The sequence below is a fragment of the Octodon degus genome, unplaced genomic scaffold (assembly GCF_000260255.1).
Source record: "Octodon degus isolate 3935 unplaced genomic scaffold, OctDeg1.0 scaffold00017, whole genome shotgun sequence".
NCBI classification, from domain to species: domain Eukaryota; kingdom Metazoa; phylum Chordata; class Mammalia; order Rodentia; family Octodontidae; genus Octodon; species Octodon degus.
Window position 1 is genome coordinate 23621202 of NW_004524593.1, and position 23264 is coordinate 23644465.

Below are 23264 nucleotides of genomic sequence, written 5' to 3' on the forward strand. Positions count from 1 at the left end.
CCGGCGGCTTCCCGGGGTCCTGGCCCGGCCCGCTGCCCGCGCGGGGAGGACGGCGCCCCGGCCGGACCCCGGCGGGCTGGGCTTTCCGTTCTCCCGGGCCGCGCAGTGCGTCCTCCGGCGAGCGCTCTACGCCCACCTGCCGGCTCTAGGAATGTTTGTTTATGCCTGAAATCGCGGCCGCGCGGGCCGAGGCTGTAGAGAAAATAATTCGCCTGTAAGACCCCGTTTCAGCCCAGGGGCTTTTTCGCCGCAGGCTGCGATGACTTAGCTCAGTGCGGTGTTCTGCTCCCCTTTCGGGAGTTCATCCCGGTGAGCGGTCGCGAAGTTGAAGGAAGTGGACATTCGAAGCGCCTGCAGCCGGGCCGTGCGGAGCACCGTGGCCCGTGGCTCGCAAGAGTACAAAGACGCGTTTCTGCGGTGCAGTGTAGCGTTTTCTTATCAATCCCTGTGCCATGTTTCAGGTTTAAACCTCCAGTCTAAAGTAGATTATAATTGCGTTTCTAAAGGAAATAGTTTTAAAAGCAAGCTTATAAATATTCATTAGAATTGAGGGCCAGTTTGTTTCTAGTTCGACCATGGCGTTCATCAGGATGGGAAATGTCAGTTGACAGTAAATATTAAAAACTGATTGTCCTTAATTTTCAGAACATTTCATCCTAGAATGTTGTGTATAATATTAAACATTCCTTCAAATTTTTGTAAAGAACGATGTTTGATCAACAGACAAGCTGTGCTTGCATGGTGTATGGAAACTGGATAGAACAGTTGATTGAATTGAGTCATTCAGCCAGACAATGGCTTTGTAAAGCTTGGAATAGTTACAGTTGTGTTTTATGAGTGTTGAGGAAAACTAGTTTTTGTTTGCTAGTCGTTAAAGTTTATTTTTATTAAGAGGAGAAAAATTAAAACATTCCACTATTAATGAACCCCACCCCCTTCAATTGAAGTGTTCAGCTGCACACTTCATTTTTAAGCCCTTTCCCCTTTGGCTCTTTAAAGTATAGATCTATAATACGAAGCCCAGATTGTTATTAAGGAGTCCATTGGGTACCAACTCCTACCTCCATCCCCAGGAAAAAAGATTCTGCCGCCAATTTTATAGCTGCAAATATAGTGTAGGATGGGGGGGTTGGTTTTTTGTATTTTCTCTGTGTGTAATGGGGATATCATCGATACTCCTTTATTTAAGGTTATTGAATAATTCTTAAAATAGTTTAAATGAATAATTCTTTATGAGAATTTAGAAGGGTTTGATTTTTAGATTCATTGCTTTGGTTCAGAAGGTACAATTCAGGTAATATAAAAGGAAGATTTTTTTGCCACTAGGTGTCACCATTAATTTAATTATGATCTTTTTATGGACTTGGCAGTCGAGACTGGTATGGGTGCTTTGTATACATTTTCATTTTAAGTAGCCATTTATTTTTATTTATTTTAAGTAGCTGTTGACACCTAATGAATTGTTTGCCAGCTAGCAAGGAACTTAAGTATATATATATATATATTTATATATATTGGTATCTGGTATATGTCATTTTTCTTCTGGTTCCTTTTTTATTTATTTTTTTTTATTTTTATTTTTATTTTTTTGGCGGAACCGGGGATTGAACTCAGGCCCTTGCGCTTGCCAGGGAAGCGCTTATTCCCCTGAGCCATCTCCCCGGCCCCGTGGTTCCTCTTTTATAAAAAAAAAAAAAAAAAAAAAAAAGGCTGGATATGCCTTAATATTATATGAAGAATAATATCAAGAATAGAATTAGTTTTTGTAAAGCTAAATGTCAGCTGTTTGATGGCTGATGTGTTCCTTTATTCATTATTTGCATGTCTTGTTCCTTCCCAGCTCACTTAACTGTCCTGTGGTACCTTAATCATAGTGCTGTCAGAGGACAGACACAGTCTGTGCACTTACTGTTCTGTACTTTCTTTAAAGGATGTGCTGTTAGTTGAAATTGCCATGGTAACAGTAAATTTTCAGTTACTTGTGCAGGTTAGTTAACAATAGACTTTGCCCCTTGTTACCATAAATAATTGAAATTTGATGCCCCAGTTCATGGGTTTCCAAAGGACTATAAATTAAATTGGATCTTCTACCATTAAATATTAATTCCAGTCCAAGCTGCCTGGTGAGACCCTGCACAAACCCCCCCTAAAAAAGAAATAAATATATATATTCCAAAACTTCACTTATAGCCTGGAAATTTTGGTTACACAGAAATACTCTTAAATATTTAATTACTGTAATATATATATTTAAAATTATTTGGCTAAACACAACTTTTAAAATAATCACGAGGCTGGTGAGATGGCTCAGTGGTCTAAAGCACCTACTTAGAACAAACTTAGCAAAGCAAAGGGACCGCGGTTCAATCCCCCATCACCACATGCCAGCCAGGGCCGCCCCCTGGTGGGCTGAGTTGGCCACACACACACACACACACACACACACAAATAAATGTAAAAAAAAATAATCACATGCTTTGATTTAATCACACACCAAAAAAAATGTGCTAATACAGCATTAGTACACATCCCAGCATAGGTTCATGAGAGACTTTGAAACAAGTGGCAAAGGGTAAGAAGGGAGGTCCTGCCCCAAAGAAGCAGAGCAGAACTCTTTGAACCTGTGACTTTGACTCATGAGCACAGTGTTTTTACTACTGAAAAGTCCAGAAGGTTGTTAAAAGATGCCTTGGAGAGAGACACTGCAGAGCTTTCCCCTGGTGACTCGAAAAGATCTCAGTACAGTAGAGGCTTTAGTGGTTCGGAACATTAATTTTACTGTAGTTAAAGTACAGATTTCTTGTTGCCTGGAATGCTCCTTTCTGGTCAGTGACAAAATATGTAAAAAAAAAACATGTTTTGTCCCGAGATACTTCTCTAGAGCATACTAGGTAGTTGTATCATCTGCCACCTGTTTATATCTCCTTTCACATCTTCATATGCTTTATATTCGAAGATTTCTTGGTTATAGAAAAATACAAAGGAAAATGAGAAAGTATTACTTTTGGTATTTCTTAGCATATATAAGGAGTTAAATTTTTCTGTCCCAGGAAAATTGTACACTTGTGAAAATTATTTAAGATTCTTAAGAACTTAACTCAGAAAACCCTAAAAAACATGGGTATACAGCACATGTTCCTTCAGCTGTCAGAACAGTATTACCATCACATGTTGACCTGTGCTTCTAGAAAACTGCATTGGATTCTTGGAAAGAACAAAGGAGAAGAGCAAGTAACTCCTTAGTATTTGGAGACTGATTTGGCCTTGCAGACTTCCTACAAGGGTCTTGGGAGCCCTGGGCTTCCCTGACCACATCGTGAGAACTACTGCTCTATATTTCTGTTTTACAATTGCTGAGGGTTGTTCCCCCCCCACCTGTTCACCATCTCTTCTTGCGATTGTTAATCTTTGTAACTGGTACTTAGCTACACATAAGAAAGTATAGTATCTTGGGTACATTTCCTTCCCTGGTAATTTCAGTCTCTCAAAGTGAAGGAATTTGTTTTGTAACCTTGTGCAGTGTCATCCAGAAGACAGTGTACGATCTCACTTTCTTGAGCACACTTAGGAAACACTGGAATAGCAGGTAGAGATGATAAATTATAGTGTTGAGGTTAATCAGGAGAGACCTTGGGATGAGTTTTATCAGTTCATTAAGGTAGAACATTCTTAGCAACAACAACAGAAGGACAGAAAGGCAATGAAAAAATTGGAGACAGTGACTTAGAGGGATTAAGATGAACTTGGATATGGAAGTGTAGAGTTTGAAATTTTCTAGGTCATTGGTCTGCCCCTCGGCTTGTCATTTCACAACTAGTCGAACATAAAAACTTGTAAATCTCCACGCTTGGAAACCTTTGGTAAGGAAACAGATAAGGGTTGACAAGTAAAACCTGTCTCATGATCATTTCTTAAGAGACAAGGTGTCATCTCTGTGCCCTCTGGTGCAGCTTGGGCCTGTGTGTTGAAGACTTGGTTCCCAGATGGAGGCTGTGAGGACTAATGGGAACTCCTGTGGCTGGGGGAGTGCCCTACAGAGGGTGGGGACGTCCCGGTCTCCTACCCTGCTCCTTTTCCATTCCCCTTGGAAGGTGAACAGCTTTGCTCCGATTCACACTTCCACCTGACGTACCAGCAAAGCAGCACTATGTCCATCCAATCTTGAATCATGGACTGGGACCTCCAAAGTCTAGCCAGAAAAATCCTTTATCTTTGTGAGTTGATTGCCTTGAGCAAACAGATTATCTCTGTTTAGTAACAGAAATCAGATAATCTTGAGCTACAAATTCTTGCAGTGTACGAAACTAGGATCAAAAGAGGTTTGATAGTTGTTTCTCCAGACTATCTGTTCCAATCTCTGAAGACTGAGTGGAACAGATACTAAGTTGTTTAATTTCCCAAACACCTGAGCACTTGCTCCACTTTCCCCTTAACCAGAAAATGCCTGTGCCTTCCACACAGCTCTAGTGCTGGTATCTCCTAGGACTGCAGAGGCAGTCCTAGGCAATCCAGGATACACAAAGTTGCATAATGAAGGATTAGAACATTCTGACCTGCAGGTGGCGGCAGGCTGTATGCATGTGTAGGTGTGGGAGATGATGAGTTAGAGCAACTGTCAGACTTGCTGAGCGCCAGTGAGGGCCGGAGATCACCACACACTGCTTGGCTTACACTGCAGCTGTTGCCTAGGTGCTTTTCATGTTGACTCTTGCGCTGTATTCCAGTTTGTCTTGGTGGCGTTTTTGTTTTTAGACAGCTTTAACCTATACCTGTCAGTTGAAAATGTCATAAGCTCTTACTGTTTCACTTCTTCCGTTGGGGTTCATCTATGTTGATTTCAGCTCTCTCCAGTGAAACTTCCAGAGCCATGCCCAACATTACAGTGCTTACAGAAATAACCAGCCAACATGTCCCAGAGAGAGAACTTTTGAAAGATAAGTGATCTTTTTCTTTTTAAAGTGTCATTACCATCAAATCTCCTTGCTTAAAACAGAATTTTACTCCTCTTCCCTATGCCCAACACTGGGTCAGTAGCAGTGTTGCCTGAAACCTAGCAGTCTTTGGCCTTTTTCTTCAAAGCCTAATTCACATCGTTAGTCCTGTGAGGTTTGTCTTGGCTTTACCTGAACTTTTATATTCTCACCCAGGCTTACATACCCAAATGCAGGGCTCTTCATACTCAATTTAGTTTCTAAGTGAGTAGTAACACTAGCTAGATTGAGTGTAGCCAGAGTTATACAATAAAATAATCTCTACTGAACCTTGAAAATTGTAGTGGTAATAATTAACCTTTTTTTTTTTTCAATGTAAAGTGATATTCCCAGCACTCTGGGAGACTAAGACAGGAGGATTGGAAGTTTAAGCCCAGCATGGGCAATTTAGCAATTTTGTAAGACTGTGCCTAAAAATAAAAAATAAAAAGGGATATAACTCATTGTAGGGGCTCTAGGTTCAACCCACACATACCGCCAGGTTATCTCAATTTTGCAATGATATTGTAGGCTGTCCAGAGACGAGTATTTTTCTTATAAGATTGTATTAGCGGGTGCTTTGGTTTTCCATTTCTCTTTTGTTTCAGTTGTGGACATTGAACCCAGGGCCTCTACGTGTTCCGCAAGTGTTGTGCCAATGAGCTACATCCCCATATCCAGTATTTTTTTTTCTTTAAAACAATAGTTTTAACAAAAAATAGTTTTCACAATACCCAGTTTTTACTCCCAGAGGCACAACTCCAAAGACACTTGGGTGAGTGCTGGTAATCTGTTGATTTCCTTTCTGTGAGCAACAGGAAGTTAACCCTCTTGTTCCTCTCATCTCACACATATAAGCACACTGCTCTTCCTTCCTCTATAACACAATCAAGGTCACCTACCCTCTAGCCCTGGTGTTTGTGACAATGTAGTTATTCAGAATTAGGGAACTGAAATATTTTGTTACAACAATAACTGTTGCTGATGTGTTTCACTCTCATTCTTTCACAAATGTACAGTGAACTCTGCTAGTTGCTTTCTCACATGATTGTGTCCACATACTGATAGCTAATGTAATATGTACTTCTAGGTTCTTGAGTTGTGTAGAAGTTCCTAAATTATGAAAACACTTCAAAAATTTAAAAGAGCCATACATGGTGGTGCAGAGCTTCCTGACACTCAGGAGGCTGGGGCAGGAAAATATCTTCGAGTTTGAGGTCAGCCTGGGCTACGTAGTGAGTTCAAGACTAGGCTGTACTACAGAGTGAGACCCTGCCTCCCAAAACAAAAATCTCAAAAATTTTAAATTAAAAAAATTTTTTAAAGTAATGCCATTCAACAAATATTTTGTTGAGATTTCTTTTTTTTTAATTTTATTTTAGGGAAGGGTCTGCAGGTTGTTCAGGGTGTTACTACTAGATCAGAGTCCAGAGTGCTAACCATTGCACAGTGGAACCCGCTGTCACTACTAGATCAGACTCCTAGTGATCCGCCTGTTTACAGCCTCCCAAGAGCTGGGAGCACCCCTGGGGGTGGGGCCAGCAGGGCAGTCCCAGGGATTGAATCCCCAGCCGCTGCACCTGCGTGCAGGCGCTTTAATCCACTGAGCTACTTGGCCGGCCGGAGAATTATTTTTATTACAATGTTTATTGGCTTTTTTTTCAGTGACAGTGAACAAATAATGACTAACTTCACATAAATGTGGCATCCTCTGAGGAAGTATCTTGAATCAATATTAGACTATTAAGAACTTAACATTAACAGTTTTGATTTTCCTATATATATTATCAAGAAAAAATAAGCTTGTATTAAGTGTTTGATCAACATTTTATTGCAACAAATATTTTTCAAACATTTGTGCTTGGGCATTATAAAATAGAAGCACGAAACAGCCCCTTACTGCCTTGGCTGGTCTTGAACATACAGTAGTCCTCCTTCCCTAGTCTCCTGAGTGTGTGATACCAGATGTGCTACTACACTGGCCACACACAGTGAGACTTACCTCTCTGTAGGAAGAACATTCAAGTCTGACTAAACAACTACTAAATTCTCATATATCAAAAAAAATATTGTGTACTACATTTAATTAAGAAACTGCTAGGACATATCAGAAGTGTAACAAATATGTAGAACAAAGTTTTCTTTGTTTTGTTTTAGGGAAGGGCCTACAGGGTGTTCAGGGCTTCACTACTAGATCAGACTCATAGTGATTCTCCTGTTTACAGCCTCCCAAGTGCTGAGATTACAGGCGTGTGCCACCACGCCCAGTCTCAGTCCCCATCTCAGTGCTCCCTGGGGGCGGAGCAGACACAGCAGGCCTGGGGATTGAACTCCTGCCCCTAATCTGCTGAGCTATTTGGCCATCCCCAAAATTTTCAAATTAGTGCTAAGAGAGACTTAATTTAACTGAGAATCTGGGGGCTTTCGGCTTAGCTCAGTTGTTTAAGCGCCTGTTCTGGGAAACCCAGTCAGGCGCAGGGGACCGCAGTTCGATCCCCAGCTCCATGTGCCTTACCAGACCCGTGCTTAAGGTAGCCTGAGCCAGCAAAAAAAAAAAATCCTTAACTGAGAATTTTGCCTAGCACTTTAGAGTCTGCCAAGAGATTTAACATGCATTGTTTCATTTAATCCTAATGATGGGTCTATAAGATACTCTGCATATAACTCGTGGCTGACTCAGGTTCTCAGCTCTAGCTGACAAGTACAGGAATGCAAATTAGCTGTTCTGACTTCAGATCTTTCATTTTACTATTAAAAAAAAAAAAAACATTTTTTGAGAACTCAAAATAGTTGCCTTTCAAAGATGTTATGAAGGATGTGACATTATCACTTAAGGTCTGTGGTCATCTTAAACCCTCCATAGTTAGCCTAAGTTACTAGAGGAAATTAGAATTTTCATTCTGATATCAATCATGCAAATTTTGTGAGAGATTAGACTCAAGTTTCATTACACATTTTGGCTGAAAGGGAATTTTTCCTTTTTTTTTTTTTCCCCAGAACCAGCGATTGAACTCAGGCCCTTGCCCTTGCCAGGCAAGCGCTTGTTTTACTGAGCTATCTCCCCGGCCCCTCCCTCTTCTTTAAAGCTTTTAAAAACACACAAATGTATTCCTTTACTGATCTTCAGAACTAGTCTCATACAAAACATTCAGCTAATGCCTAGAGTAAATGCTACTTCCTGGTCATGCATCGTATTCATCTGTCAATGAAATACTATAGTAATGACATGATTTAGAGCAGACAAGGGAACAATTCTGACATTTAAGCCTCAGAAGTATAAGTTTATTGTGAACAGCTTGGTTATTCATTTTTTGTTTTATAAAAATTGTCTCCCTTTTCCCCCATAGGTTTGTAAAAGAATGGACTTAGTTTGCCAGAGAATGTTGAATCAGGGGTTTCTGAAAGTGGAGAGGTACCATAACCTGTGTCAGAAGCAAGTGAAGGCACAGCTCCCAAGGTACGCCTAACTGCCGGTGGCACTCATGTAGTCGGGTATTGTTTGGCTTTTACACTGATAGTTAGTTTTTAAATCTCAGTTTTCACATTAAGTAGCTCCCACTTTTTGTGAGAAAGGACACGCAGATCAGCGTAAGTGATTTCTGCTGTCACTTGGTTTTCTTGGGCATTCTAGCCAGGGGAATGGGCAAGGAAGTGGAGTAAAAGGCACACAAGGGTAAGAAGATGCAGCAGTGCTCTGCTCTGGGTAACGGGTTCTTGTAGGCCAGAGATACACTAATGAGTTAGTAAAGTGAGTAAGTGAGGTACGAGATCAGTATATAAAAGTCAGTTGTATTTCTACACACTAGAAATAATCTGAAAATGAAATTTAGAAGGCAGTTCCATTTATAATAATGTCAAAAAAAAAAGGACTTAGTAAGAAATTCCAAGAGGATCTGCCCATCTCCCTGCACTTGATCCTGTCTGTGTTTAGAGTTAATAAAGGCCTTTCCCTTATTTATGCTGCTTTAAAAAAAAAAAGAAAGAAATTCCACAAAAGAAGCATGAGACTTGTATACCAAATACTGCTAAACATTGTTGAAAGAAACTAAAGTCTAAATAAATGGAAAGCTATTCCATGTTTGTGGATTGAAATTCTTCATGTTCAGGTTAAGGTAGCAATATTCCCCAAGTTGATGTACACACACGATGCAGTTCCTGTCAAAACCGTCTTTTTTACAGAACATGGCAGGCTGACCCTAAAATTCTGTGGAAATACAAGAGGGTCAAGAGTCTTGGGGAGCGGTAGTAATATTAGAGGACAAATGTTTCCTGGTTCCAAAATGTGTACTATAAAGCTGCAGTCCTCAGTGTGGTGAGACATAAGCATAGAAAGACAGGTTGAAGCAATACAATTGAGAGTCCAGAAAATAAACCCATATTTTTAGTGAGCTGATTTTTCACTAAGGATACCAAGACAGTCAAATGGGAGAAAGAAAATTATTTTCAGCGAATGATCCTAGTAAAACCAATTATCCGCATGTAAGAAAATGAAGTTGGATCCTGTAATAGGCCTAAGTGAAAATGTCAGCGCTATACTGCAGAAGCCTTAGAAAATGCCATAGTAGTAAATCTTCACAAAGGTAGATTGGGCAGTGCTTTGTTATATATGATGACAGCATAAATGAAGGGAAAAAGGTTTGGGCAACTTGGTATCGTCAAAATTTAAAACTTTGTAGCTCTAAGGAATCCATGAGAAAGTGAAGGTTGGGAATGTAGCTCAGTTGTAGAGACCTCCCTTGACATATGCAAGGCCCTGGGTTTAGTCCCCAGTATTGGGGGGCAAGAAAGTGCCAAGGCAACCCATAGAAAGGGGAAATCATGTTGAGGTTATGTTTCAGATCAGGAGTATGCATCACATCCAGGGTATGTGAGGAGCTCTTAGAACTCGAGCAGAAGTGGCAGAGGCTTCAGGAGACATTTCTCCAGTGAGATATCCTGGGGTGCAGTAAGCATGTGGAAGACAACCAGCATATGTCTTGCCAAGGAAGTGTGAATGAAAGGTACTGTCGGAGCAGTGTGACTGTCCTCTGAAAGTTAAAGCTGCTGTGTTCACAGCTGTGTGCTTACAAGAAATTGGAGCAGGAGTGTAGGGATCTGTTGGTCTCTCATTGTGATCTGTTGTACCTGGGAGGCAGGAGTGAAGAAAAGATAGCCAAGAGCCAGGCTATGTAGTGGCTCCTGTGTCTGGTTGGTGAGCCAACCACCCAAACAATAATAAGGGCCTTTATTTATATCTTTATAAAGTTACAAGTGACTAATAGGCCACAATGTCCAGGCAGGATGTTTTTCTCAAGACTGGTATAGCTTTAACTGCTTTAGACAATGAGGCCTCGTCCTGCCCTCCCACAGATGATTAATTTTAGCTTTAGCAGCTCCCAGCACAGGTGTATACATACACAAGACTATGGGTTTGATCTGGGTGCAACCAAAAAGGCAAATGAAACCAAAGAATCCAACAGCAAAAATGGTGAGCAATTGATATATCCATCAGCCAATAAATGAAGTGATATTTCCATGGAGCGGAATGTTGCTCAGCCATGAAAACATAAACGTTGGAACGCGAGTAAGCCATGAGAACTATGCAAAATGAAAGAAGCCCAACAGAAAGTTACATAGCATAGAATTCCATTTATAGGAAATGCTCAGAGTAAGCAAATCTGGGAAACAGAAAGTAGATTAGAGACTGGCAGAGACGGAGTGGCCGGGTGATGAGAATGTTGTGTTAGATAAGCAAGAGCAATTACACAGCTGGACATGCTGACAGTCCATAGCACACTCTGCTTGTCTGAGTAAAACTGTTGGTAAGTGTTATGAGCAAAAACATAGTGTCTTGGCCGTGTTTATGTGTAATACTGCCCTTGGACTTTATACAGCCCCCCCCCCCGAAAGAACAAGTGCAATTTTTTTATAGAGCTGATTGTCAAATCCAGGTCCATTGTATGCTAAGCATACACTATAGCATGAAACCGAACCTCTGCCCTACCACCTTTTCAAAATAAAGTGGTTTTTAGTTTTTAGATATTTTGTCAGTGAATATTGGTCCTTTGAAGAATTTCTGTGCATAGTGGTTCAATCATCAATCATAGTTATGACCTTACTGGAGATTTCTAAATTCACACATCAGTGTTAGATTGTTTTAGTACAGCATTTTGATTGCTGAACATTTTAATCTACCGTACTGCCTTAGTGGATGCTATTTATTTTTATAATTTTAGGAGAGAATCCGAAAGGAGAAACCATTCTTTAGCTCGTCATGCAGACATCCTTGCTGCTGTGGAAACAAGGCTGTCACTGTTAAATATGACTTTTATGAAGTATGTGGATTCCAATCTCTGTTGCTTCATCCCAGGAAAGGTAAAGTAGTACTGTTTACCCAGAACAAGTGTGTTATCCTATGTCAACTGTAATTGTTGAAAACTTACAAAGTGGTTTTTTAAAATTTTTTCTTTATTTAATACAGGGTCAACAAGGTCTCACTACACAGATCAGACTCGTAGTGACCCTCCTGTTTTCAGCCTCCTAAGTGCTGGGATTACAGGTGCATGCCACTAAGCCTGGTCTCGTTTGCTTCTCAGCATATCCCAGGAGGGGGCCAGCATGGCACCGGGGACCAAATGGTTTTTGAGAAGTCAGAATTGCTCCTACTTCTGTGAATTGTTCTATTTTAGCTTCTGTATAGTTATCAGTATAAGTATGTATCATATATGTGGTTTTTCAATATACATTGGAAATGCTAATTCTTATAGTAGAAACTGATACTCTACAGAGAAGCTTGTTAAGAGTTCAGATTTAAGTGCTGATCTGTAGCTAATATTCCAGAGATACTGCAGTGGATAAGATAGGATTGTACTGCCTCTGAGAGTGGTACACTGTCGGGTAGGAGTAGGAGAAGAACATGGGTTTTTGTTTTGTTTTTCAATGTGGGGGGGCCAGCTCAGCCCACCAGGGGGCGGGGCAGGCTGGCATGTGGTGCTGGGGATTGAACCGCGGTCCCTGTGCTTTGCCAAGCTTGTTCTAAGTAGGTGCTCTAGACCACTGAGCCATCTTGCCAGCCCCATGGTTTTTGTTTTTCTTGAGAAATGTGTCCTGATGCCAGCCTTACAAACATCCAGATTACTTGTTGCAACAGCAGTTTATGTACACATATTTATAGCTGTGCTATAAACTGAAATGTATTTGTTTCCACAATAATTATATAGCAAAATACTCTGAGCTAAAGGTATGTGGCATGTTTGCTAAAAATTTAAGCATTTCACGTGGGTTAACATTCCAGATTTTATTTTTATGTATTTATTTTTATTATCTTTTTGAGACAGGGTCTCACTATGCAGTTTAGGCTGGCCTTGAGCACATGTTGTAGCACAGACTGGCCTCGAACCTACAACAGTCCTCCTGCCTCAGCCTCCCAAATGCTGGAATTACAGGTGTGTGCGTGGCACCATGCCTAGCTAATTCCACTTTTTTTTTTTTTTTTTTTATGGAACCGGGAATTAAACTCAGGCCCTTGCACTTGCCAGGGAAGCACTTATTCCACTGAGCCATCTCCCCTGCCTAATTCCACTTTTTTAAAAAAAGAATTTTATTACATGTCTGCAGTACATAATGATTACTTTCATCATGAGGAATTATAACTTATACGTAGAGAATTCTGTTTAAAGTGTAAATGCAGATGAGGTGCAGAACCAGTGGGTAGACGTGAAGATTATTTTACTGTTTGATCAGATGGTGCTAAAAGGCTCCCTTTACGTGGTTGGAACTAATTAATACCTAGCAATGCAAAAACTCTCTTATTTTTATAGGTAATTGACATTAGTAGTGTAATATATGTGTAGTTTCCATGTTCAGTTTCTATGACATTATTTTGGGAGACAGTCTTACTACAATTGGATTTGAGTATCCCTTGATATGTCACTTGTCTGCAAGTGCTTTTGTAGAACCTGTAAAATGGTGACTGACTAAAAAACTGTAGATACTGACTGTTGCCAGATTTTAGGCAAGAGATTTCCAGGTCTTAACTCTTAGGTGTTGGTTCACTCTTAGGTGTTCTTTGAACTAGTACTGGCTATATTCTCTAGCTTCAGAGGTGTTACTAAAGGAAGTGAATACTTAAGAACCATTGAATAACTAACTGTAGAGAGGTCTGTCTGCAGTGCCTGGCACCTGGCTCTCAAGGAAGAGCTGGCCCGCGTTGGTTCTCAAGCACCCAGCGTTCACAGCCGCCTCAGAGTCTTTGTGTCTGAGAAGTGAGGTAGTCCAGGGGACTCCTGCTGTTGTGGAAACCCCTGGCTGGTTCTTCCTTTTGGAATTAGTCCCCAAGCTCCAGGCTCCAGCTGCAGTGATCCTCTGCAGCTTGCACTGGGAGCCTTCGCTGGTCCTGGTAGGTCAGCAGCTGGGAGGGCTGGCTCCAGCCTCTGCATCACGGCATGAGCCGTCTCTGTCCTTTGTGCCGTGCTGGCTGCATCTTAGTTTGTGAGTAGCTTTCATTTGTGTGATCTCATTTATAGCTGTGCACAGTGAGTGGAAAAAAGGTTCCCTTCTCTCCTTTACTGATTAGAAAGTAGATTCCCAGAAGAGAGGTTGATTCATTTGATGAAAACTACTCCAGACTTCTGATTTCACTGTTATTTTCCTGTCTTTCTCATTTCTTTACTAATACCCATTTCTTTCTTTCTTTAAATATCCATCTCTTTTTTTTTTTTTTTAAATACCCATTTCTTGACAAGAATTTGTCCTAATTTTTTTCCCTGCATACCTGTACTTTACTGGAAATAATAAAAATAATAGTAGTTTGTTCAGCGTGGGGGTTTTGTTTTTTATTTATTTATTTTATTTTTTGGCGGAACGGGGGGTTGAACTCAGGCCCTTGGCGCTTGCCAAGCAAGCACTTATTCTACTGAGCCATCTCCCTGGCCCCTGGTTTTGTTCTGTTTTTTAATACCTTCTTTATGCTCATATTTCCTAAAATGATTGTGTATGTACTCAGAGTTTTTACTTTTCTTGGCAAATCAGACCTTGTGCTTGCCAGGCAAGCACTTATTCTACTGAGGTATTGTCCCTAGCCCTGAATAGTTTGCTTTTTGGTGATCAGTCCAAGAGACCAAATCCCATATTCTCATCTGACTCCTCTGACTTTCTTGGTTCCTGCCTTGGCCGGGGCAGCTGCAGCAGCAGGAGCAGCAGTGGTGGCTGCGGTGATGGGCAGCAGCCACAAATGCAGATGGATCATCCAAGAAGGCCTTGCAACTTTCAGCAAGTGGGAAGGTATAATCAGTCTCCACAGACAAAGCCAGGACCTACTTGTATACACTGATGATAGAATGGGGCACTGATGCAGCAGTTGGGTATCCAGTCTGCAGACAAACACTGGCAACATCGCAGACACCCTCCAGAAAGCGGGATTGCAGTTTCCTCTGTAACGTCAAGCACTCTTGGGTTGTAGATGATTCCGTTCTCAAACACTTACTGAATGATCAGCCCAAAGGAGAATGGGAGATGTTCAACATGTTTAGGAGGGTCATCTCACTGGCTCACACTTTGTCTCCAGTCTTTTTTTTTTTTTTTTTTTTTTTTTTGCGGTGCCAGGAATTGGACTCAGGTCCTCAGGACAAGCACTTATTCCACTGAGCTATCTCCCCAACCCCTTTGTCTTCAGTCTTAATCAGCTATATATCACTCAGGACTTCAATGGTGCCCCTGGAGATTTTAGTGGTGATGCCCAGAACCTGGAAGGAGGAGGTCTTTTCGAACCCCAGACCAGTGTTCTGGGCTAGCACAGTGACTTCACATGGTGCAGTGGCACCTGCACGGGCAGCGGTAGGTACCTTATGGGCAGCAGCATATCCCTGATCTCAGTGAGGTCCTCCTTGGTGAACACAAAGCTCACATTCCCCCAAATAGAGAGGCAACAGTTTCTCCAGGCCGTCCCTCAGATGGCCTAGTGCAGCATGGAGTTCTTGCCCATCAGCACCACAGTCTTCCCTTGGAGGGTCGTTTGGATCTGCTGCGTCTGCTTGGAGCCCACGTTGTCAGCTCCCACAGTGAAGCATTTTGGATAACCATCCAACTTTTGGATGATCTTAAGGGGGTAGTTGGATTTCCAGGTTGTCCTGTCTTGGGCATCACTCAGTGCATCAGGGATTGCCACATGGGGTTTAAAGATGGTGTCACTCGCATGATGATGCCTGGAAAGAGCTTACTTTTCATTTTATTTTGCTTTTTTTTTTTTTTTATTAGGTAAAATTTCTAACTTACCAAGAATTTGTAGTATATAAGCACGTGCACCTAACCTTCAGATACTGAAGTGAGGGCACTGTGCCAGTCCATTGCTGCTGTAGATGCCTCAGGTACTTCACTTCTAAGGAGAAGGAATTTGGATTGCTTACTGTCGTAGGTTTTGGGCCCTGGTCACTTGGCCCAGTGGCTGTGAGCCTGTTGCAGCATAGTGTATTGTGGCCAGGGTGGAACACATAGCAGAGGTGTTGGGCTCCTGGTCGCAGCGGGGAAGTGGAGAGACAGCCCCTCCACGGGCATGAGGCCATTGAGCTTCCTTCCCATAGGCCCTCCCTTCCCACAGCAGTTCTGAGGAGCAAGACTAACTACAGGGCCCTTTGGGGGACATTCCGGAACCAGGTAGCAGCAAATGCTGTGTAAAACTATTGTTTCCCTGTGTAATATACAATTTTTAAAAATAAGTCCCTTGTAGAGACACAGAATAAAAATAATCTAGAAAGGACAGGGAGTAGGGGTAAATGTTTTTTTTTTTTTTTTTTTGCAGAACCGGGGATTGAACTCAGATCCTTGTGTTTGCCAGTCAAGCACTTATCCTACTGAGCCACCTCCCCGGCCCCTGGGGTAAATGTTTTTAAAAAGAGAAAAAAGGAACAGGAGAGATGTCAAGAGAACATGGCCTCGCAGGCCTCTCTTTGGTCTCTCCAAAGTTCTTGTTCTCCTTCACTGAGACAGCTTCTAGCGTTTCAGGTACTTCCTCAGCATTAGCATCTCTGCGTCGTTGCCTGGGCTCGTCCCTGCTGAGCTCGGGCTCCAGCAGGTGGCTGCTCCTCCTGCTGGAAGGTTCTGTGGTGTGTCATCCCCGCTGCAGCCCCCACCATCTGCACCCAAGGAGCACAGCTGAAAGAGATACACGGTCATTTGAAAGGATACCATCTTTGATTCTTTTTTCGGGGGAGACATGGTCTCACCATGGCCTTGAACCCTTATAGCCTGGGGTAGCCTGGAATTCAGTGATCTTCCTGCCTTAGCTTCCTGAGTGCTGGATTTATAGGCGTGGCCACCTTTGATTCTTAAATATTTCAGTATATTTCTTAAGAACTTTAATGTTTACTTAATAGTAGTCCACATACAAAAATTGGAAAGTTTAATATAGTTCTTTTATTTGATAGTTTACATTTAGATTTCATTACTGGTTCAAATGCCCCAGGCAGTTTTCTTTCTCAGTTTAGAATCTCATTGAGGGCTGTAGCTGGACTCTGAGCTTGAGTCTAAACAGTCTCTAGGCTCGTGTGTGTGTGTGTGTGTGTGTGTGTGTGTGTGTGTCTTTTTTTTTTTTTTTCCTGTATGTAGGACAGTGTCTCACTAAGTAGATTGGACTCAGTGATTCTCCTGTTTGCAGCCTCCCAAGCACTGAGATTAGAGGTGTGTACCACCAAGCCCAGTCTCAGTTGCTATCTCAGTGCACCCTGCAGGCAGGGTGGCATGACTTGCGGGGGATCGAACCCCGGCCGCTGTGTTCTACCTGAGCAGACACTTTAGTTGGCTTGAGCTATCAATCTGGCTCTTTTCTGTGTCTCTTCATCCTCACCTTTTTGAACAGCACATATCAGTTCTTTGGAGGGATGTCCTTCAGTTTACGTACAGTATGTCTGGTATTTCTAGAATGTTGTACTTTTTTTTCTTTTAAATTTGGTTTTACTATGATCCCCTCCAAGAAAGTATGCCCACCGTGTGAGCCTTTAAAATGCTAAAGTGTATTTCCATGTTGAATTTCTAGACCACCCCTCCCCATGCCACCCATTTTGGATAACTGGAGAGTTCTGATCATCTTTTCATGTGCTACAATCTTAAATATAAGCAGAGAGCAGAGAATCATTAGACTAGTATGTACAGAAAACCAATAGGGAAAAAAGCCGTTGAAGAAGTTGTGTGAGGGTAGAAAACTTAAACTATAAACTAAGAAATTAAAGATGTATAGCACATGCAATATAAAGAGTATTCAGAGTTTTAAACTATTAAGGGGTAGAAGAAAAGAAAATTTCTTAATTAAGCAAAACAGATAAATGGTGAAGTTAGGAAATCTCAAGTAGAACAACAACAACAAAAAATAATGTAGCCAAGCATAGTGGTGTATAACTGTGGTGGCAGCACTTGGAAGCTGAGGCAGGAGGATCACTGAAAGTTCCAGGCCAGTTTGGACTACATAGTAAGTTCAAGGGGAGTGTGATTTATATAGGAAGACCCTCTCTCAAAACAAAAAAAGAGAAAAGATGGAAAATAAAGGGTAGGTTCATTAGTCTAATACAGTCTTTGTTTGCTAAACAATAGATTTAAAAGGATCCTCTTTCACTCACAGTATCCTAAAGGCTTAAATGATAGTATTTCATCTATTCCTGTGCTAATTTAAATATACACATGACACAGTGAACTGTGTATAAGAATGTAATTGTTCCACTTGTTTTGTGTCATACCTTTTTAAAATTTAAAAATACTTTTCAATCCAGGTGTGATGGTACGCATCTGTGATTCCAGCACTCTGGGAGTTGAAGGCTGGAGGCTCGCAGGCTCAAGCCCAGTCTGGGAAACTCAGCCAATGAATGAGATTCCATCTCAGTGTAAAAAATTTTAAAAGAGATGGGGATATAGCTTAGCCTAAAAGCCCTGGATTCAGTCCCCAGTATAGCAGTCAATCAGTCAGATTTAATCAATCCATGAGTAACTTACTTTATGATGTGCAGCCAAGGTAAGACTCAGTATGTGACATACTGTTTTAAAGGTCGAGAAACAGCCATCAAGTGCCCTGACTGAGGCCTGTATTCTTTTCACTGGACCTCAAAATAATACATGGAAATGACCAGACTTACTCAGAAAGTGTGAACTATTTTTAAAATGTGATAAATCCATGCTTTATGCCACTGCAGATGCTGACAGTTGTGGGAGACACACTATATAGTTTTCCACACACTATGGTTTCCATTATCTTGTCCCCTGCTCGTAGCTTTTGGGTGAAGAAAGAAACCATTTTAAATTTTATTAACAATGTGAATTATCCATCCTATTGACTAAAATCTGTATGGTATAAAGATTTGAAAGTATTACCTGTTAGTATTTGGAAGATTTGAGTAATTACAAAGAAATAAGCTTTTTTTCCACACTTTTTGGAAGGGTAAACAGTAAATATTTCACAGCGTATAAATATAATTTAGTGTGAGGTAACAGTGCCTGTGGGATATATTGATCTGAAATTTGTCCTGAGAAATCAGCGTTGGACCCCACAGAACAGATGGCTTCCTGCTACCTCCTGGCCTGCCTCAGGCCTACCTGCTACTCTCAAACAGGTCTTAGCTCTGCTTTCTTATTTTCATGCAACACTTTGCTTTCATGAAACTTCTTACAATATGTCTGACCCATGTTTTGCTAAGAAGTTCTTGTCTTCACAGCTTAGAATCTGTGTCTTCTCATGCCTGAACCATCAATAGCAGTCATTCCCAATCTAGTTCACTCATGCTATGATATGTACATAAACATAATAGCTAGAGCTTTATTAATACAGATGTGCTATATTAAATGTGTAAGTACTGTTTATTTGTATCTTCAGAAATTCCTCAGTAGAAAGAAATCCTGGGCCGGGGAGATGGCTCAGTGGAATAAGTGCTTCCCTGGCAAGCGCAAGGGCCTGTGTTCAATCCTCAGTTCCACCAAAGAAAAGAAAGAAATCCTGTGAACTCTGACCTTTGTGTTCAGAGTCTGCCCTCTAAAACCATACTGTTGTATGAGTGTAACTCTAGTTGAGCCACGTATCAAACAGTTGAAATACTGACCTGTCTGTTGAGTGTCTGCCATATGCCACACTGCTAGGCCTGGGTCTGATAGTGAAACCAGGTGTGCTCTATTCTGTCCCAGAGTTTAACTATGATATGCAGAAGACAGATTAACAAACAAATTTACATTGGTCACTGTGCCTGAAGGGATAATGAAAGATTTAATGAAGATGTTTAAATTGAGAGGGTTTATTCTGAGAAAGTAGGATGTCGCTAAGACCTCAGGAATTAGCAGGGAAGCCAAGCTGGTAGCACACACGTGTAATCCCAGCACTCAGGCTGAGGCAGAAGGATCATCGTGGGTTTGAGACCAACATGAAATACTTAGTGAGACTCTTATCTCAGAAAACCAAAAAAGAAGAATGGGCAAGTAATTTGGTTTGGAAGAGATGCAGAAGGAGAATATTCCAGCCAAGGGGTCAAAATCTATAAACACCCTTGGCAAGAATGTAGGGGGCTGACTTAATGCAAGAGAAGATGACCAGTGTTTGGCTCTGGGTACAGTATCCGAGCAGTGGGGACAACATTTTAAAAAGCAGTGAAGCATGACAGTGCTTTTCCCAATACTTTGATTAAAAAAATTATTATGGTCAATTAATATCCGAGTTCAGATACTTATATGCTAGCACTAGCACATAAAATTCTCGTCAATATGAAAACTTTTTTAAAAATACTCTTGTGGAGCTGGGGAGATGGCTCAGCAGGATAAAGTGCCTGACTGGCAAGTGCAAGTTCCTGACTTTGATTCTTGGTACTCAATAAATAAATAATTTTGAATTGTATTTTTAACCATATTAGACTTTTTTTTGGAGACAGTCTTGCTGTGTGATCCAGGGTAGCCTCAAGTGAGTGACAATTCTACTGCCTCAGCCTCCTGAGTGCTAGAATTACAGGCATGTGCCACAACACCCAGTTATTTAGCCATTTCTTTATTTTTGAGTATTACATAATTTTTACAACTTTAAGCTTCTACTAATTTTCTTAAATATTTATTTGGAGGGGTTGGGGAGATAGGTAGAATAAGCACTTGCCTGGCAATCGCAGGATCCTTAGTTCAATCCTTGGTTCTGGGGGGGGAAATATATATATATATATACACACACACACACATATTTAGAGATACACATACACACATGTATGTACAATAAAACTCATACTGGTAGTAAGCTGAGCTGACCCTGACCTCGAGACTGCTCTCCCAGGCCTCAGAGTGACCAGTGCTGCTTTATACCAGGCTACTTCAGTGCCTCAGAGAAGCCTCCCTAGCCCCATCTACCCTAGGAGGCAAAATCACATGACCCTCTCTTTCTCGGAAACTATCCAAAATGATTTTTATTACGTTTGCTTAATTTTCGTAAGAATAACGATTTCATTATCCTGTTTTCTTTGTTTCGTTTTGTTTTTTACCCAGTATGCAGAATCAGGACATCACGGGAGCAGCTTGGTGTGCTTGAGTGACACTTGGCTTATCTGAGGCCGTGGTGGCAAACCCTTCAGAGCTTACATTGCTACAGCCAACCTGCTGTGGCTCATGAGCCGCAGCTCACCGCTGTTGGCCTAGGGTGTGGTCACAGTGCTACAGGGAGCTTGGAAGTGACTTCATTTCTCTTAATATGGGTAGACGTTTCTAATATAGAGTAAGTTATTAAAAATTACCTTCTTCAGAGGCTGGCAAGATAGCACAGGATCTAAGTGCCTGCTTAGGCAAGTACAGGGACTGGGATTGACCCCCAGCACCACATGCTGCACCAGCCCCTCCTCCAGGTGCGCTGAGCTGGCCACCAAGACTGGGTGTGGTGGCACAAGCCTGTAATCCCAGCACTGGGGAGGCTGAGACAGGAGGATCACTTTGAGTCCAAGCTGCATAGTGAGACCCTGTGCCAAATACATTAAAAAAAAAAAAAAACTCGCTTCTTCAGAAGTGAGTTCCGTGTGAAGTAATAGTGTCAGAAACAGATATTGGTGCCTTGGACTCGATGCTGCTGCACTTGTTTACATGTTTCCTGGTGCACTGCTGGTGCCTCTGACTGCCGTGGGCTACCGCGGCCACACCACCCTCCGCAGTGCTCACTCCAGCTGCCTACTGTCATTGTTACATAGACCGCTGTCTGATCTCCGTACCCTCCCCAGGCACAACCGCTTGTGCCCAGGCCAGTTCCTGGGCACTTCCCACCCTCACACCTGGCCTACTCTGCCGTCTTCTGTGGGTGTGCTTCTGGTTCATTGTTCCTGGCATCTGTTGAGTGAGCATCACTGTAGGTGATGTGGATCATCACAGGGCTCCGAGGCTGTGGGCTTGGGCAGCTGCTGCTCTTCTGGGTTGTGTCTGCAGCAGTACTCAGCCTGGATGAGAAGGGAAGGGAGACCGAGACATCCTGAGTGGAGAGTGGACGAAATTGTATGGTTCCAGGTTGTCTAGGATCCGGGTGACAGGTGGCATGGCTCTCAGCCCCTCATTCTCTCTCATGCAATAGTCACCTGCATGGCATCTCTGGTGAGGCATGTCTCCATCAGGTCTCTGGAGAAGCCTTTGGAAGAACTCAGGCTCCCTTTACAGGGATAAAAGCTGAGAGCATAAATGCCCAGGGCAGTTAAGTTCCTTTCTAGCGAGAGTCAGAAATCAGGGCTGTAAGAACTTCCCCTTCTCTCTGTGTGTTGTGCCTTGTCGTTCCCTTAACAGTAACTGCTGGTAAGTCAGAAGAGTTTTTGCTACCCATTGGTGATGGCAAGGAAGCATGGTCTGAGGAATCCTATTGCAAACCATGGCAACGCTTAGAGAACCAAACTTCAGGGCATAGAATGTATAGCAGGCAGTGCAGAAGGGAGAAAGAACTCAAACTGACTCCTTGGAGCTTTTGGAAGTGGACTCATTGAGAGTTACTGGAGTACGGTTTGGGCCCACCCCCACCCCTACTCCCTAAATTCATATGGGATTTAAATTTTCTTCAGTCCTCTGGTTTCTTTAACAATTTGAGGACCGTCTGTGCCATTTATGTTTACATACATCTCTCCAGTTACTCTGCTGTCCTGTAGGGCAAGAGCTCTTATTTGTCCTGATTCCTCAGCCCTATGGGGGCCCTGTTCCTAAAAGGTCCTTAGTAAGCTGGATGTAGTAGTGCATAGCCTAATTTCATCACTTGGAGGACTAAAGCAGGAGGATCAAGAGTTGGAGACAGTCTGAGCTCCATAGTAAGGTCAAGGCCAGTTGAACTACATAGTGAGACTAATTTCAAAAATAAAGGGTGGGGGCCAGGGAGATAGCTCAGTAGAATAAAGCACTTGCCTGGAAAAAATAAAGGGTGTTCAGTAAATCTGACTATAAAGCAGTATAAGAAGGCAGAAGCTTTTTGGCTAGCTATACTGTCACACATGGCCAGTACATCTCCACAGCATCTGCAGAACCAGCCATCGTGTCTTGTCTGCTTAGCATTTTCTTAAAGTGCTAATGAGAACTCCTTGTTTTAGGTGATTGATGAGATCTACCGTGTGTTGAGGTATGTCAATTCTACCAGAGCCCCACAGCGAGCTCATGAAGTCCTCCAGGAGTTAAGGGACATTTCCTCCATGGCCATGGAATACTTCGATGAGAAGATTGTTCCCATTCTGAAGAGGAAACTGCCAGGGTCAGATGTATCTGGAAGACTCATGGGCTCTCCTCCAGGTAGCTCTTGCTTCAGATGTCTTCAGTGCAGATTAACATGCATACCTAGTTTTATAACTTGCCATAACTGTATCTTGAATTTTCTGTTAGTAAATTTTTTTTTTTTTTTTTTTTTGAACTGGGGATTGAACTCAGGCCCTTGCGCTTGCCAGGGAAGCCTATATTCCACTGAACCATCTCTCCCGCCCCCGTAAATATTTTTTGACAACATTGTTTTTAGTCACAGATTGACTTTTGACCATAACTGTATAGAGTATCCATTGTTGTTTTTTGTCTGTTTATTTGTGGTGCTATTTTGTTTTGTGCTGAGCACTGAATGCAGCTAATCATATGCTCTACCACTATACTATGTCCCCAGCCCCTGTATCTAGTTTTTCCATTAAATTATAATCTGTAGAACAGTTTTGACTAAATCTTTGCATATATCCATAATAGATTTCATTAAAGTAGCATTGTTGGGTTAAAAGTTAAATATATATCAACGTATACATTTGGGGGTTCTGATTATTTGATAGTTTTTAAAATTAGGATTAAGCATAACTGATAAAACCTAAAATTCTTTTTTTTTTTTTTTTTTTTTTT

At 41.8% G+C, this 23264-nt stretch overlaps 1 protein-coding gene across 2 annotated transcripts in view; it reads left to right on the forward strand.

Annotated features, from left to right (window-relative positions):
- Positions 1-23264, forward strand: part of Fbxo28 (F-box protein 28) — a 29691-nt gene that overhangs the window by 489 nt on the left and 5938 nt on the right. For both annotated transcript variants that reach the window (XM_004626890.2, XM_023710247.1), the window contains exons 2-4: positions 8318-8427; positions 11186-11324; positions 22487-22682. In XM_004626890.2, coding sequence (XP_004626947.1) covers positions 8318-8427; positions 11186-11324; positions 22487-22682 — 445 coding nt within the window. The remainder of the gene's footprint in view (positions 1-8317; positions 8428-11185; positions 11325-22486; positions 22683-23264) is intronic.